The following is an 18,583-nucleotide window of genomic DNA, read 5'->3' as shown; positions in this document are numbered from 1 at the left end:
TGCTTTGTTTACACTTATTCAATAGTTAATGAGCTCAGAAGCACCAGGAGGCTGTTTATAACGATAACAGTTGATTGGGATGTTTTCATGCTTGTAAACTGTTTAATAAATGTAACCAAAGCCGTCAAAGATTGAAGATGTACACGTTCGTAAGTACTTGCGTAACTGCTTCGTGAGTCAGGCCCCTGGAACATATCACCGTTGAAAATCATGTTATTTTCCGTTGCCCAGTGAAAGAATTTATTAATATCTGCTAGTAATTTTTCAGTGTCTTCTACAGAGGTAATTTTCATGCTGATTTTTTATCATCTGCAAAGGATGACACGAAGCAGAATCCAGTATTTTTCTCTATATTTAATATGAGAATGAGAAAAAGCAGCTGTACAAGAACTGTGCCCCGAGGCACAGGGATTTTTCACTGTGCTTTGACTTGACTTTATTTTCTCGATTGTTACTCTTAGCAATCTGACAGAGATTTGAAAACCAACGTCCCACTTTACCAGTTATTCCAGTGGAATAACAGGCAAAGTGTGCCTGTTATCCCACTGGAATAACCTGCTATTCCAGTGGAATAACAGGTAAAGTGGTTATGTTTAACGGGTAAATTCATCAAAATTGGTTATAGTATGCCAGTATGTCTATACTGGTGGCCCATGTAGAGTGTGTCAAGAGGATGGACCTTTAACCGGTTGTTGTCTCACAGTTGCTACCGGTACTGTGTCCCGTGTGGCTGCATCAAAGGCAAATGAAACACAGGAATAAAATGTAAATAATTTATTGTGTAGTGGTACATACAGGAGGGGAATGGGGGGAGGGGGAGAGAAGGGGGTGTTAGCACCCGCTGGTTACTGGTGTGTGTGTGGACCCTTGTCGGTACCCTGCTTCCCTTGGGGTCCTTGTTAGTGAAGGTGTGGTCCTGGCCGACACTGTTGGCCCCTGGCCGACACTGTTGGCCCCTGGCCGACACTGTTGGCCCCTGGCCGACACTAACACACTTCGCATGTTGCAACAACCGTCACAAACTGAACAAAAATAAACACTGAAATGTTCAACAAATCCTATAAAGCTACCGAAGATCGAAGTGGATTCTGTAGCGAAGGATTCAACAACTATTATTTTTTTGGGGACAAGCTGACCTGCCTGTTGCCCCCAGGGGAGGGGATGAGGGGGGGGGAGGGTTCACCCTGCCTCCAAGCACTCCAAGTTCACTCACGGGGTAAACATTAATCCACAGTATATCAAAATATATTAATAAGTATATTATAGAAAGGAGTATGCTTTTGATACTAAGGATGGAGAACACTGAGGTGGCTGACCTTAGAAATGAGAAAATATAATGATTTAGTGATAGTTAAAGTTCACCCATATATATATATATATATATATATATATATATATATATATATATATATATATATATATATATATATATAATATACATGCATATCTCGACGTCCATGTATACATAGGAGTTTCCAGAAGAAAATATTGTTCACAACTTTGAACTATTAAAAACTCATCACCACCAGATTTTTAGTATACAACTTTGTGATAAGAACCTTCCTTAGTTCGGCATACAGCTGGAGAGAGAGGACAGGGAAGGGTAATATTGTCATAAATCTACTCTATAAGTCTGGTCCAGTGCTAGTCACCGGCAATGCTTCATATAGTGACCATTAACTAAAATATATATATATATATATAATGATTACAAGCGCTAGGTTAAACATGAGATGAGATCATGTATGTATATATTGAGAGTCCGTGGCCCAACCCCTTAGTATGTGACGGGCGCCCACGGCGGTGACAAGACTGTGTGTGTGTGTGTGTGTGTGTGTGTGTGTGTGTGTGTGTGTGTGTGTGTGTGTGTGTGTGTGTGTGTGTGTGTGTGTGTGTGTGGCCTATTTTCTCCTATTCCACACTCCATAACGAGGCATTTACGCATATTAAATTCCATCGGCCAACTGTTGCTCCATACACTTATATGTCCAAGTGTTCTTTATTCGTGTTCGAGTACTGTTGGCTGCCTTAACCATATAATGTACTCATCTCTTGCTAAAATGTTCTTCAGTATGTGAGTAAAATTTAGGTTTCAGTCCACTTTGGATGAATAGCTATGAGCAGGACTGGCCCTGATCGGGGCCGCTAGTTGTGATGGCCGCCAGCTATGTTTACACTACAATGTTGGAGCTATGTGACTGTAGAGGGTGTGACTGTAGAGGGTGTGACTGTAGAGGATGTGACTGTAGTGTGACTGTAAGGGGTGTGACTGTAGAGGGTGTGACTGTAGTGGGTGTGACTGTAGTGGGTGTGACTGTAGGGGGTGTGACTGTAAGGGGTGTGACTGTAGGGGGTGTGACTGTAGGGGGTGTGACTGTAGGGGGTGTGACTGTAGGGGGTGTGACTGTAGGGGGTGTGACTGTAGGGGGTGTGACTGTAGGGGGTGTGACTGTAGGGGGTGTGACTGTAGGGGGTGTGACTGTAGAGGGTGTGACTGTAAGGGGTGTGACTGTAGGGGGTGTGACTGTAAGGGGTGTGACTGTAGGGGGTGTGACTGTAGGGGGTGTGACTGTAGGGGGTGTGACTGTAGGGGGTGTGACTGTAGGGGGTGTGACTGTAGGGGGTGTGACTGTAGGGGGTGTGACTGTAGGGGGTGTGACTGTAGGGGGTGTGACTGTAGGGGGTGTGACTGTAGAGGGTGTGACTGTAGAGGGTGTGACTGTAGTGTGACTGTAGAGGGTGTGACTGTAGGGGGTGTGACTGTAGGGGGTGTGACTGTAGAGGGTGTGACTGTATAGGGTGGTGGTGAAGGCCTGTCAGCCGCCGCGAGGTACCGCCACATTACCAGGTAGTTGTAATGCCCTCTACACCTGCACACACACAAGATAAATACGTCACACTTGGACCAAATGTATTATTAAACGTACTATAATATTTATTCAAAAGTAATTATAACAGCTCTGTTCCTAATCAAAATAGTATTAACAAACAACAATAAGATTTTGATCACAGTTATATACACAAAGCAATATATACATAATGTATGTACAGAATGTTTACAAATATATACATTAAATACATCGCATATGCCAAAAATGCAATGATTCGCAACGTGTTGCCAACAAGCCTAAATACAAGAGAAGAATTGAGATTGTTGTGGTGCGATAGCGTTGGTAGGGACGAGCCTCTTCCCTAGCAGTAGGGAGACTTGTTCCCGCCTCCACAGTCCTAGCCAATCTCGCGTCTAGCACATATGTGGTATACCAACCATGGCTTGTGCAGCTGTCCTAGGAACCCTAGTGCAGCCTCACATAATGAAAAGTCTTTCCTAACGTGCTGTGCTTTTCCGCAGTGCGGCGTTCCCCAGCGGTGCAGCAGACTCCTTATGGCGCTCAGGAAGGTGGCGATGGCGTGTCCTTGACGCTCCCTGCCGCCCACCTCCACCCAGAGTGTTTGTGGGTGCTGGTGGGCGAGTGTGGTGCAGGTGGGGAGGTTCCTGTGTGCCTGGAGCGCTGATTACACCCACCCACGCGCCCTCACCCACCAAAGGCGTAGAACAGATTTAGACTTGAATGGAATAGATGGTCGTAGCGACGCCACGTGTACACCTGAAGAGTTTGAAACAGGAGAGGGCGAAGTGCTCACGTAGAGATGAGGCGAGGCGCTGGCGGCGGCGGCGAGGAGCGGGTGGGACTCGGCCGGCTTGCCACACCACCACTACCGCCGCCCAAGCCTGCTCCGCCACTGCTGCTGTTCCCGCTGTTGCTGTTGCTGCTACTGCTGCTGTTGCTGGCGGTGGAATCGCGACGTTCTGCCTGCAGTTTGACCCACGTCTCCCCCAGGGCCTTGGCGAAGTGGTCGTCAACTGCAAAGAAAAACGAGGGAATCAGTAACAATCAGAATCCACTCAGACGGAGCACGCAAGAGCGCTCTCAGATTAATGACCTGGTGTCTCAGGTTGTTCAGTTTTCTCAGGGCTTGGACAAGGTGGTGATCAAGGGGTGGCCCAGGATCATGCCCAGGGCGTTGCCTAGGGCCGCTCCCACTTCCAACACTGCCCCCCCCCCACCCCATCCCCAGTGCCCGGCCTGCCGCGGGCACCACTACCACAAGGTTCACTCCGTCCTCTTATTATGCCCGGCCCGTCATTACTCTGCTCTCAACTCATTGATTAAATGTAAAACTGCCCTAGCTGCTGCTGCTGCGTTTGCTGCTGCTGCTGTCGACTAAACTAGTACATCGATGTGAATTACGAATCTCTGGTAAGGATTGGGGGGTTACACTTGCTGTGGCGCCCGTCTCGCTACTTATACCACACTCCAGGGTTGCAAGATTAATTATTGGTTATCTCACTTGCAGAGACGACTGTAAAGCTTTCGTTCGACCCGACAAGTCTCCATATATAACACTTCAATATCCAGTGTGGCGTTTAGAGGACAGCAGCCAACAAGCCCTCCAACACTACGTTAGAAATTACAGAGAACCATTCACCACGAAATAGCCCGTGATATTAGTGATCCAGCGACAGGCAGGAAACCTAAGTTGGGGTTATCATGGGTTCCACAACTTGATGTTCTCATAACACCGCAGTAGCGGGGCCGCTTCCAAAAAAAAAAAAAAAAAAAAGAGCATCTCGGTGGGTACTTTTTGGACCAGAGGCACAGAAAATATTTTAAGATCAGATTCATCATTTAGCGTTAAAATAAACTTCTAACAAAATATGTTGAGTGTAGAATATGGTTGATATAAAATATGGGGCCATAAATACAATTTTAGAACACTGTGGCTGCATCAGGGTTCCTTTACACCAGCAACTGCCAGAAATATTATCGGAACAAACAAGTTTCAAGAGGGAACTCGACAAGTTGGTGAATGACGCGGTGTATCAACCAGGTTGTAGTGGGTGTGCGGCCTTGCAGTTATCAAGGGAAGCCAAGCACTAAGAACAAGCATACGTTGACAAGCCACTAGTGAGATGGTGGCCCCCTCACGTTACCATCCATAACCAGCTGCATTTTCAGTAACAAGATATGCGAGTGAAGTTGCAACATTTGCAAGTCATCATAACATTACCTCGGCGTGTTTGAGCAAGTCTCGCCCACAACCAACAAGAAGGCTTCACGGGGAATAGTCCATGTGAAGGTGTGTAAACGTGTGTAATAATGGTGCTAGAAGCACCTGGTTCTTTGGCTGGCCTGCACCCGTCACCTGATCTCTAACTGCATTATGTCGTTGCTGAAATGTTAGTTTCTTCGCCAAGAACTGTTGTTATTAAGTGTTACAATAGCTATTTAATGAGCAAAAGTGAAGGTTGCTAGGAACCATGTTTTCACAATATTCATAGTCACAGATAGTCACATACGTCACAGTTGTTACAGAAGCGTACACACCGCCTACAGAAAATTGACGGTTTTCGGTGAATTAAGCCACTTTGTACTTAATGCACATAAACATATTTAAGTATACAACTACTAGATTATCTTAAGTTGACATACAGATGGAGGAGAGAACAAGCAGAACACCGAGGTAATATAGCAGAGTGACAGGCTTGTGAGAGATAAGTAATTCCAGTGATTGCAGCTCAAGGCTACATAGAGACCCGTGGGGCTGATGACCCAGTGTATGAGATATTACACCGAGCACGTTGCAGAAACTATTTGTATAGCGACTGACGATCTCCAAATAACATACACCAGACTCAACACGTCATTCACAGAAGACCAACGCCACAGGTCCTGGATGTCGTAGTTAAGATGATTGAGGAAGATAAAACTGAAGAGGACATCGCTGTGTTTCGGATACAAGACAGAGGCGAAGAATTGCACTTTCCACTGAACCACTGGTTCAAGTGGAAGGTATTAACCAGTGGTTAAGAAATCATTCACATGTGCTAATGAAAGACATGAGAGAGTATGGAATAGGAGGACCCGGGTGAGGGTAGAGGAGGGTGTACCTGAGGACAGCCTCCTGACGTTCCCTGGTCCCCCACACCCAGAGCCTCACCTGAGGACAGCCTCCTGCCGTTCCCTGCGTCCCCGCCTCGACAGCCTCACTTGGCGTTCCGTAAGAAGCGGGCCGGGTTTAGTGTGTAGCGGGGGTGTGGAGAGCCGTGTTCTGGTGTCTCGCACAACACGGTCTTCCAAGCGACTGTGATGTAGTTTTCACTAGGGGAAAAAACTGTGACTTCGCCAATGTTTCTTCATTGTTTAAACACGCCTGGGGAAAAACCATGAGCTGTGATCAACAAAAATAGCGAGAGGCTGGTCCACGTCTGTTGGTGGTGGAGGTCTTGGTCCCTGTGGTCCCTGTGGTGCCTTGCACACGGGCGTGGCGTGACGGCTGCCGATGTTCACGCAGCATGGTAGTTACCCTTGACCAGGAGTTGTCTACGAGCCAGTAACGTAGTGTCCCTGCGAGTTGTCTCCCCGTCACCTCTACATCTACCAATTTCCTCGTCAGCGTGATAACCACATGAGGAGGATGACGACGTGGAAGATAGTGACGAGGCAACAAAGATGATGGTGATGATAATGGAGAGGGGAGGAAGGAGGGAGGGGGTTAGATATTACATCGTAAACGGTAGGTACGTGTTGGTATGGTGGGGAGAGATTAGGGTGGGTGGGGAAGCAAGAGTAGGAGAGCAGGCAGCCTTCCGCCAGGGCCGCCAATGCCCTACACAACCCTGGGAGTTCCGACCATACACGCCCGAGGTGGAGTGATTCCCCGCCCGCAGCGCCGCTCCGGGCGAGTGGCGTGAGGAGGAACCATTTTTTAGGGAGGAGGGTAAATGTAAAGACGATGGAGAGGCACAGGTGAAGGGAAAGTTTAGAAATGGGAAATATGGTGTGAGTTATGAAAGCAGGCGGACTGTCCGCCTTGCTGACGATGTCTGGGTGTTGGCAGCTAAGCTAAGCTTGCTCTCTCTTGTGTCGGGGAGCTGTGAGTGTGTGAGAGGTTCTTTACATGTATTTCAGCATATATAGATGTCTATAGATGAATGCTGTGTAGCATTTACATATACACACGCCGAAGCTTAGCGCCCCCCCCCCCCCTCTCAACTGTCTGACAGCTGAGTGGACAGCGCTTCGGATTCGTAGTCCTGAGGTTGTGTGATGTTCTCTGTAAGATTCTTTATTGTATTTTTAGTTTTCTCTTCTATTGGGGGAGGGAGTTCTGGTCAGTATTTCATCTGGTCATTATGTACTGTGGGGCTGGGATTTCATTGCTTAGATGGAGGCTCTTGGGCCACCAGCTGTGGGAGCGGGGCGTCTCATCTTGGAGTAATCTTTCTAACATTTGGTCCTCTAACATTTCGATGGTGTTCCACACCCTGATGGCTTGGTGCTGTAGTCTTATATCTGGTGGCTGTATGTTCAGGAGTTCATGGACCTCCTGGATTGTCTGATCATATGGTGGCCGGTGTTTTGCTGCTCTCCTTAACGCCTTATTTTGCACTGCTTGCAGTTTTTTGCATGTTTTCTTTTAGCTATGTAGTGGTACTGAAGGCTGAACCACCGCCAGCCTCCCACATCCGGACCATCACCTACCCTCATACACCACTACCCCCACCACACCCCCCCTCACACCCCGGGGCAGTCGACGGGGCCAGGACGCACCAGCCCGGGGTAATATTAACATAATGTGCCCAGGTGAGAGGAATTAATTTGTGTTGGGGTGAGAAGTTGGTGAGGGCGCGGCCAGCCTTGCTACCGCCCACGGCAGGCTCTGTACTCGCCTAGTTGTGCTTGCGGGGGTTGAGCTTCGGTTCTTTGGTCCCGCCTCTCAACTGCCAATCGACTGGTGTACAGGTTCCCGAGCCTATTGGGCTCTAATGGTGACGCCCTCTACATTTGAAACTGTGTATGGAGTCAGCCTCCACCACATCACTGCCTAATGCATTCCATCTGTTAATTAATGACACTGAAAAAGTTGTTTCTAATGTCTGGGGCTCATCTGGATGCTCAGCTTCCACCTCTGTTCCCTTGTTCGTGTATGAACGTGCTAAATAATTTGTCTACCCTGTCAATTCCTGAGAGAATCTTCTAGACGGTAATCATGTCTCTCCTAACTCTTCCGTCTCCAAGTGACGTGAGGTTTAATTCTATTAGTCTTTCCTCGTAGTTCATGCCCCTCAATTCGGGTACTAGTCTGGTGGCGCCCTCTGAACTTTAACTAACTTCGTCTTGTACTTGACTAGGTACGGACTCCATGCTAGAGCTGCATACTCCAGGATTGGTCTGTCATATGTGGAATATAAGGACCTGAATGATTCCTTGCAAGTGTCTAAAGGCAGTTCTTTTGTTGGCCAACCTAGCATATGCTGTTGATGATATCCTCTTGATGTGGACCTCAGGGAACAGGTCCAACATAAAGATACCAACATCAAGATTTAAGATACCAACCCCCAGATCTTTCTCTCCTGATTCTTGAAGGATTTTATCACCAGAGTTCATCACTTTGTATCTGGCCTCCTGCTCCTTACACACATTTTCTTTACTTTACACTTGAAACAGGTCATCCTGTTTCATTCTGTTCCTGTCTTAATTCTTCTCATAATTTTAGCATCGTCAGCAAACATAGTCTTCAGCCTCTTGGGGGACCATTGACATACATCAGAAACAGGATAGGCCCGTGTACAGAAGCCTGTGGGACTCCGCAGGTGACACCACGCCATTCTGAGGTCTCAGCGCTTACAGTAACTGTTTTCTGTTGAGGTACTCCTTCATGTGGGTGCTCGTTGGGGGGAGGACGCCTATGAAGGGGGAGGCGACTGTGGGGAGTAGGAATCTTCTCCCTCGCTACAACACACAAACCAAGACATGCTTCTCAAACTAATAATGGTAAATAATATTGTTAAAGCATTACTGGTAGATCATGTCAAAGTGAGAGGCGTCGCTACGCCACACCTCGCAGCTCTCAACAGTATAAATAGAGCGTAACACGGTGACGATATTAGGAAAATAAGAGTCGGAAACAATGTAATTATCTATTCAAATCTCAACTATTTTGTTATACCACCAGTGTATATTAATCTAAGTATTAGGACTGTTGCTGGTCGTACCCGCTGGGAGGTGGAGGACTACACCGGGCTGCTTCTGGACTTCTTTATCGCAGGAAACACAGATCTACACAGCAGAGGTCCCACCTGCTCTGATCTCTGCTGTGACATGAGGCATCGGCCTACATGCGCGCCACTCGCGGCTCTGTAGTTATGACGTCAGAGGCTTAGCTGCTTTGTGATTGGCAGACGTTCGAACCGTCTACAGTTTGAAGGCTTGACATGAGCATGTCACACTATATGCTAGGATATTATATATAGTGAATATATTTATGTTCTTATTTGCTGGTATCAAGTGTTTAGTACAATAAGAAGCTATCAGGCGAGGCATCTGCCCTGGTGATGGCCTGTCGCTCTAAAAGTTGGGAAGCCCAGTTACTCTGGCGGTGTGTTTATCCGGGAGGGCCCAGCCGGCCGGGCGACACCCGCCTGGCGTCTGGCTCGCCCGCCACGGGTGTGAGGCTGCCAGCGATCACGATGCCAAGAATGTGTCGAGCCTCAACCGCTTCCCTCATGCTATTTGCCACTTCAAACATATTTCCCGGAGGAGAGGGTGAGGGAGGGAATTATTTGTGATAATTAGCATGAGAGGGTTGGGTGAGTTAACCACTGACTCACTTCCTGTACAACCTTTTATATAACCTGTGAGACGAGCGTTTGTGTCTCAACCAGTGAGCACAACTACGCTCTCACATTATCCATTCCTGTACTCGTCTAATTGTGCTTGTGAAGGATCAGCTTCGGCTCTTTGGTCCCACTAGACTGTTTATCAACTGATGTACAGGTTCCCCGAGCATATTAGCTCTCTTATCTATAACTGATACTGTGTACTCGACGGAGGCGCTCTTCACAACCTGGTTTCTTATTGTATTCCAGAATAGAACCCTATATGTGTGTGTGTGTGAGCACGTACGTACGTACACTTGTACGTGCGCACGCGCGTCGAGGCCCACACCTGTACAAGAGGTGCGCCGTGCCAACACGCAAGCACAACACTGGCTGGGACCGTGTCACCAGGGGTCCGCTGGCAACACTCCCCCTTCACTAAGACAAAGAGCACACATCCATTTTCCCATCTCTTGAAACGTCTTCGAGAAGCCGGCAACACACCAAAGTATTCCGGCTTAGCAAGTCTTAAGTCATCGCCTGAGTTTAAGGTTGCATGGCTCGGCGTATGGTTCTCCATGGTTGGGGACAGGAAGCCTGGTAGGCTTATTGTGGTCCCCTCTAAGCCAGCTATTGTCCTTTCCCGCCATGCAACCCATCACAGTTCTATAAAACACTTGAGCAGAGGTGGTGAGATATATCTCTCATAATGAGTTTGTTTCTGTAGGTTTAAACCCTTCAGGAATAATTCCTGTCCGAAGCCCAGGCACAATTATCATTGCCATAATAACTTAGGGTAAGTCTGGAAAGTCGTATACCAGTCCTCTTCCCCCAAGTCTGAAAAGTCTTTTCCTTAAAGATTATAACCTTCAAGACAGCCGTTCACCCGCTGCTGTTCTATTTATAGGGGGAGTCTGCTGTTCTATTTATAGGGGAGTAAAGTCTGCTGATTGGATGACCTTTCGTTATCTGTTATTTTTACTGAATTGAGTATTTCTATTGCAGAGCTTCATATGATTTTGTCTGCTCTACGACAGTTACTTTTCATGTGGCAATGTTTGATTGTTATTGTGGTGGGCTCTCCCGGGGCTCTCGCGGGGCTCTCCCGGGGCTCTCCCGGGGCTCTCGCGGGGCTCTCCCGGGGCTCTCGCGGGGCTCTCGCGGGGCTCTCGCGGGGCTCTCGCGGGGCTCTCCCGGGGCTCTCCCGGGGCTCTCGCGGACCTGCGCCTTTGATACTTTACAATTCGTTATCAAAATCCAACATTGACTGTTTTTCATCTTTAGCAGAAGGCAAGGTAATTATGAGGAGAAGGCGCTAGGCCAGTATGTGACTATACAGCACATGGAAGGAGCTGGATATTAACATAAGACAGTCGAGGTTTGCCAGCCATCTAGACGAAACCTCCGGTGACATCACGGATGTCGCTGGTAAAGAAGCCTGTCCCATCTCCCAGGAACCAATGCCTTACTCGGATGTCTACTTTCATTCTTAACGCGATCTGCAACCGTCGGAGAAATTGTTAGCTGTTCCTATTATGGGCTCACCATAGCCCGTGCTACTTGGAACTTTTTGTTCCGAGTAGCTGAATTTACAACAACAACAGCTATTCCTAGTAACCAATTACTCACCATTAAGGTGACTCCTCCCCCACCTGGGCTTGTTCCCGCCATCGGAACAGGTTGGAGAGGTAGGGCGGGGGAACTTCTCTCACTAGGCTACATATTGTCATCACACGATTAACTCGCCGGCACTTAATGACAGAAGGCCCCGGAGCCCTCCGTCGCCCGCCGTCGCACGCCGTGGTGGCGCCAACACTGGCCGCTCCTCCTAGAATGTCCGGTTTTCAGGGAGGTGACAAATTTTCCTTTCCCGCCATACCTTTGGTCGGTTGTCCCTCGATAAAATCGTCTGAGAATCGGATTCCTTCGACAGGGCTGATCTTACCTGAATTTACCCGCGAGTCACATCTATCTACTCGCCTCGACGGGGACAGGAAGCAGGTGTGTTGTCAAAGGCCCCCCTTCCCCACACCCCTGTTTTTCCTGAGGCTCTTTTTTTTTTGCCTTGTGTTTCTGCTCTCAGTATTAGCAGAATACCGAGAGCAGAAAGGTATGTTTGACCTTTTCCATATTGTGTGACAGAGAGAGCGCTGTGGAGCCTTCCGGGCTCGGCGCTCTCTCAACATTACTCATCTGGCAAGTGACCTTTTTCATGATATTCACTTGACCGGAGTCCCATGTGGACTTGACGGCACCTTGTCAAGCTATTCTTATTTTTGTTTCATATTAATGTATTGTTTAATTTGTTAATGATTTTGTGGTATAAATAGAAAGAAGAGGACCTTTTATTCATATAAAATAGAAATAGGTAATTTACCCACCACGAAATAGGCCGGATGTTATCGGCTGTTTTTATAATTATATTGACGTGAACGTTTATGGTCGGGGGACCCCAGTGTATGGTCGGGGGACCCCAGTGTATGGCCCGGGACCCCAGTGTATGGCCCGGGACCCCAGTGTATGGCCCGGGGACCCCAGTGTATGGCTCGGGACCCCAGTGTATGCCCGGGGACCCCAGTGTATGGCCGAGGGACCCCAGCGTATGCCCGGGGACCCCAGTGTATGGCCGGGGACCCCAGTGTATGGCCGGGGACCCCAGTGTATGGCCCGGGACCCCAGTGTATGGCCCGGGACCCCAGTGCACTGTAATATGTGGAGAGTGAAAACTTATCTTAGTGCCACTTCCATTGTTTACCATGAATGTCTTATATTGCCACTGGGTAAACCAGGTCAGTTCTTTCTATTCATGAAAGCAAAAATACAATTCTTATCCCCACGTAGACTGATGGAGACAATACTGGGAGAAGGGCGAGTGTCGCAGCGGAAGGACTAAGCGCTCAAGAGAGTCTCAGGACCACGACTCATAATAAAAGTCAAGTCTTTTTGCCAGATATTTTACTCTTGTGTGGCCGGGTTAAACTTCTGACTCTCGTCCTCAGCTTTTCTCGGACAATATAACAGTACTTGGGACGAAAGCACCGTCTTGCTCCGCCCTCGACAGCTCCTGAAGAAATGGCGCCAAAGTAAAAAATTGTGGTAGATCAGTGTTGGAGGTGGTCCTTGAGGCGCGCGCGCGCAAACACAGCTGCTGTGGTTATCTGTGGACAAGATAAGAGGAGTAGGTGAGGGCCGCGGTGGAGAGCTCTTATCTGAGTGGCTCATCCACACGGAGGACACCCCGTGGCCACACTGCCCCAGGGGACCCCGGGAGGACACCCCGGACACAGTTCCTTAATGAACTAACAAAGCTGAGGCCGGGCTGCGGCTAGGTTAGGTACGGGTGTTCAAGTACACCGTTTCCTGTCTGTTGTGGCAAGTCTAGAGGACGGGCGACGCTGGTAGTGCTTGCACGAGACTGTCTTGGTAACCGATGGGTAATGGGTGCATGATAACTGCCTGCGTGATGGCTAAACGAAATTAAAACTGGCATTTAACCAGTTTACCGTAAATGTAACTGGCTTAGCGTGAAGAAGACTGGGGGTTGAAGCGACTGTGTGACTGTAACCTTTCCGCCGCCCCCACGGGACGAGGATGAGCCCCGTAATACTCTAATTCATCCAACTGGTGGGTTTCTGCCCGTGTAGTGAAGCACCATTAGGCTGCTCTGGACCAGCTCCCGGATAACGGTGCGTGTTTACCCGTGTGATGGAAGACGCTGGCCAGGTGTGGACATGTGGCCCCTGGCCCACACCGTAGCGGCCGGAATGTCCAGCACAAGAGTAGCAAGCAAGCACTGTGCTACCGCCAGTGTTTCTTTTTGTTCACACCTTCCATAAATGGCGTGCGGGAATGCACAAAGCGGAGCCGGAAAGACTTTAAGTGGGCGACAGGTCTTTTGAGCGGATGATGGTGAGTTGTGGCGGCCGGCCAAACACTGTCTCAAGCTACGCCACCACATCCCTCCACGATCCTCGGCTTAGCCCGACAAAAACATTTCTAGTCCACTCGGAATTCGAAAGGTTTCAGGCAGCAGTGTTGAGGCGCGAGCGATGCGGGCCACGCGCGTCGGTATAACAAAGACGGAAAGAAAGACCAAGACGAGAGGTGATTAAGGACGGTGACGTCAGAGGGAGGGAGGGAGGTTAGGGGGGAGGGGGGAGCCTCTTACGCTGCCCCAACGTTTTTTAAGAGAGTTATTTTAATAGGATGGGCGTTGTAGCGCGCGTGAACAATGTTCAAGAGACAATTGGGGGGGGGGGAAAGCCTGAGTATTTGAAGTAAGAGTTTAGGCAGTGTGGCGGACGAGGCGAGGTGAGCTGCACAACACAGTAACATCAGCTGGGATGTGCTAATTACCTGAGTCAGTAGAGGGCGGTGACTTCGGGGTGGAGGAGGCGAAGAGCTGCTGGTAGTCCTTGCCCAGACTGCGGCGGAAGTGCTCGTCGATCTCCGGGTCCACCGGCCCAGCTGAAACAACCACACAATAGTTAGGGGGCGAGAAGTGTCACATATATTTAAATATGATACGTTCCTTGATTTGAGTCTTAGATTCTCGATCAAGGCGGAAACAAATGGGCAGTTTCTTTCAACTGATCTTTCTCTTCACCTAGCAATAAAAAGTACCTGGAAGTTAGAAGACAGCTTCTACGGGCTGCTTCCTGGGAATGTGTGTACTCACCTAGTTGTGCTTGCGAGGGTTGAGTTTTGGCTCTTTGAGAGAGAGAGAGAGAGAGAGAGAGAGAGAGAGAGAGAGAGAGAGAGAGAGAGGGGGGGGGGGGAAAGAGAAACGAGTAGTAGATATGATATAGGAAAATAGGTCGGGAGTCGGTACATTTTTTTTTTTTTTTTGAGATATATACAAGAGTTGTTACATTCTTGTACAGCCACTAGTACGCGTAGCGTTTCGGGCAGGTCCCTGGAATACGATCCCCGCCGCGAAGAATCGTTTAAAGAGAGAGATTACATTAGACAACATTAGACAACCAATGATTAGAAAGGCGGGGCCCAAGAGCTAATAGCTCGATCTTGCAATCATAAATGACAAATAAATAATATGAATAGTACACACACACAGGTATTGCGAACGAGACTTGGCAAGAGTGCATTAGAAGAGTGTAAGAGACAAAGGGGCGCGGAGGGAGGATGGAGAAGGGAAGCAGCCTGGCCAGTGTAGGGAGGGAAGGTCGCTCCCAGGACTCAGGGACGCGCCACACCTGCAGGAATGTTGGCGTGACCTACAACCACCACCACCACCTCCACACACACCCCCACCACCACAACCAACAGACAGTACCACCAGCAGCAGTACCACCACCAGCAGTAGCAGCAGCAGCACTAGCAGCAGCAGCAGTAACAAGCCCAGGCCAGCAGGTAATCACAGTCCCACCATGGGATGCGTATTTGCTAGCAGCGATGCTGATGAATCACGGATGATGGCAGCCTTCATTTTCTGCTGAAGGTTGAGGAGAGCGGAAGCAGGAGGTGTCGGGCTGCTTCTCGCCCAACCCTCCCGCCAGCTGGCCACCACGCCGCCAGTCACACTCCACCCCACGCAATGGCTGGAGTTGTATAATAACGTTCTCTCACCCTCCTTTGTGATAATTAAAGTAGAATAAGGGAATCTGAACGGGACTGGTCCCGACAAGCAAATAACTCTGGGATTATTGATGTTCAAACATCCGCTGGCTCCCGTTTAGTGGCTAGGGTTGGCTGCCAGTCAGGGATAGGGGGAGGGGGGGGGGGTAGGCATCAGAACCTGTACACCAGTTGATTGACAGTTGCGAGGCGAGACCAAAGAGTCGAAGCTCCACCCCCGCAGGTATAATTAGGTGAGGAGTGACCTCAAACATGCCAAGAATGCCGCGACTGTCAACATCTGCGAGATATTTGCTCTCGGGAGGGAAATAAGTGTGTGCTTATCTAACAGTTGTTACGTAACAGAGTTTACAATAACGTGTTGAGTGCTCGGTCCACGTCATTCCAACTGACTGTTGTGTAATGCAGTCAGTCCTGACTCTTTCTTCTTTGGTCATATCTACTTGTAAAACTACGGATGGAGGCAACCTCTGCTCTTTCTCATTCTTGTTTGTTCTCCTTGCATAGGATTTACACTGATCCCATATCTGTTCATCTGGGTCATGACGACCAAATCTCACGTCAGAAACTGAAGAGACGAAGTTACGACTATTGTAACTGAGAAACAACCCGGGTTCGGTCATACAGTTGTCTAAAGCATATAGTACAAATAAATGATGAGGAAAGCTTAGGAGGGAAAGGTGAACTGCACATTCTTAGATCTTGAGAAGGCTGTTGATACAGTCCCCATAATATAATTTTAAGACTGAGAACTGCGCTGATAAACAAAGTCGTATGGTGTGTGCAGTTACCTACTGGGACGAAGAGGGTCTTTGCGAGAGAGAGACAGACCCAGGACGGAGAGCGGTAACGAGCGGTGCGCCGCAGGGCTCTGTAATGGGTTGCCAGAGGTGGTAGTGGGCCTGGCACACCTCTCCAGGGCCACCAAGCGTCCCCCGCGACGCCGCCTTCAACACACTAACAGCAACTTCATTAGCATTGGTAATATTGAGATTCTGCAGCAGCTGACTTTGCGTCAGGCTTCCCGAGTCACTAAGACTGGTGGCGTGGCGAGCACAGGTGGTGCTCGCACCTGAAACAAGTCCCACTAACAACACTCATTATAAGAGCAGCAGCAACAAGACCCGCCGCTACAATATGTAAGTTGTGGTTACGTTATTCATTGTAACTTTCAGGCTGGGGAGTAGGAGGCCGTCTGGGTGAGGTCAGGCAAGACGTAGCAGCGGCAAGGAAGAGCACCTGCTGGATACCTACTTGATAGGGTTCTGGGAGTTCTCTTACCCCCCAAAGCCCGGCCCGGGACCAGGCTTGACTTCAGAGGTTGGTCCAACAGGCTGTTGCTTGGAGCGGCATGCAGGCCCACTTATCCACCACAGCCCGGTTGGTCCGGCACTTCTATACAAAACTATCTAGTTTTCTCTTGAAGATGTCCACGGTTGTTCCGGCAATATTCCTTATACTCGCCGGAAGGATGTTGAACAACTGTGAACCTCTGATGTTTATACAGTGTTCTCTGATTGTGCCTATGGCACCTCTGCTCTTCACTGGTTCTATCCTGCATTTTCTTCCATATTGTTCACTCCAGTACGTTGTTATTTTACTGTGTAGATTTGGGACTTGGCCCTCCAGTATTTTCCACGTGTATATTATTTGATATCTCTCTCTCGTCTCCTTTCTAGCGAGTACATTTGGAGAGAACAAATCCACAAGGGCCGTGACGAGGATTCGAACCTGCGTCCAGGAGCAGGTTCACAAGTCACATTTGGAGAGCTTTGGGATGGTCCCAATAATTCAGGTGCTTTATCGCGTCTATGTATGTCGTAGCAGCAGGGAAGAGTAGGAGCAGGGAAGAACAGCAGCAGCAGCAGGGAAGAGCAGGAGCAGCAGCAGGGAAGAGCAGGAGCAGCAGCAGGGAAGAGCAGGAGCAGCAGGGAAGAGCAGCAGGAGCAGCAGCAGCAGCAGCAGGGAAGAGCAGCAGCAGCAGGGAAGAGCAGGAGCAGCAGCAGCAGGAGCAGCAGCAGCAGGGAAGAGCAGCAGCAGCAGGGAAGAGCAGGAGCAGCAGCAGCAGGAGCAGCAGCAGCAGGGAAGAGCAGCAAGACGCAGGGGGCTGCGGCCGACCCGAGCTATGTCTGGTATGGCGCGTCTCGACCCTCACCTCCGCCCTACGACTACGTCACTACTTCAGAAACGACCCGCCAACCACATCTACCACTCTCCTCAACACACACACACCCGCGACACACATTATCGCTAATATTAACCATCCATATACATCTTCCTGTGCCTAATAAGGAAATTATCAATCAGCTTAAGGGCAACGATGTTGAGGTTAAGGCGTCCAGTGAAGACGAAGCAAGAGCCACGTGCAGGGCCCGGGAGGCGGGGCGGCATCTTGGGCACGTGGGAGCCCGTCTGCCCACCCCCCCAACGCATGCCGCCTCCCTGCACCAATAACCAGATGTATTCCTCCCTCCTGCAGGGGAACCCCTCACTACCACTGTCATGCGCGGCCACACGCCTCACGCACGCACGCACACACACACACACACACACGCATACGCATGCACGCGCGTACGATTGTAGAGAGACTTAGGGACATAAACAGCAACATGGGATCAGGGAAGAGAGGGAGGGGAAATCTTGCCTAATAAAGCAACAAGAATAAGGCAGGACAGGGAAGGATGGGTAGACTGCATATTTCTGGACTGCCAAAAAGCCTTTGATACAGTACCGCACAGGAAATGGCCATTGCAGTTCAACACGAGCAAGTGTAAAGGTATGGGAATGGGACTAGGTGACGGGCGACTAAAGGGCCAGTACGCATAAATAGGATATCGACAGCAGCGTACTCTACGCTAGTTAAAGTTGCATCGTCATTCAGAAACCTAAGTAAGGAGGCATTTAGGGCGCTTGCTTTGTGTTTGCGTGTACTCGCCTAGCTGTGCTTGCGGGGGGTTGAGCTGGTGCTCTTTGGTCCCGCCTCTCAACCGTCAATCAACTAATGTACAGGTTCCTGAGCCTACTGGGCTCTATCATATCTACACTTGAAGCTGTGTATGGAGTCAGCCTCCACCACATCACGTTTGTGTGTGTGTGTGTGTGTGTGTGTGTGTGTGTGTGTGTGTGTGTGTGTGTGAGTGAGTGAGTGAGTGATCACCGTGCTCTGTGTATGATCTCCAGATGGCACGATCCTTGACACACATAAAACACCGCCTGCTGCTCCCTCGCCTCTACTGCTTGTTTATGCCTCTTGCTCCCCTCTCATTGCTTTCTCTTGCTCTACTTCTCCTTCACACATCTGTATTCCTCTCTATTTTCTCCCTC

At 49.3% G+C, this 18,583-nt stretch overlaps 1 protein-coding gene across 1 annotated transcript in view; it reads right to left on the bottom strand.

The window, feature by feature from the left end:
- Positions 1-759: 759 nt before the first annotated feature.
- Positions 760-18,583, bottom strand: part of LOC123759386 (cell surface glycoprotein 1) — a 68,690-nt gene continuing 50,866 nt past the window's right edge. Inside the window, exons 4-5 of the mRNA XM_045744363.2 lie at positions 14,021-14,131; positions 760-3,865 (exon numbers count right to left, since the gene is read on the bottom strand). Coding sequence (XP_045600319.2) covers positions 3,642-3,865; positions 14,021-14,131 — 335 coding nt within the window. The 3' untranslated portion in view covers positions 760-3,641. The remainder of the gene's footprint in view (positions 3,866-14,020; positions 14,132-18,583) is intronic.

Source organism: Procambarus clarkii, chromosome 32 (genome assembly GCF_040958095.1).
Source record: "Procambarus clarkii isolate CNS0578487 chromosome 32, FALCON_Pclarkii_2.0, whole genome shotgun sequence".
NCBI lineage: Eukaryota > Metazoa > Arthropoda > Malacostraca > Decapoda > Cambaridae > Procambarus > Procambarus clarkii.
This window is presented reverse-complemented; position numbering and strand designations above follow the sequence as displayed.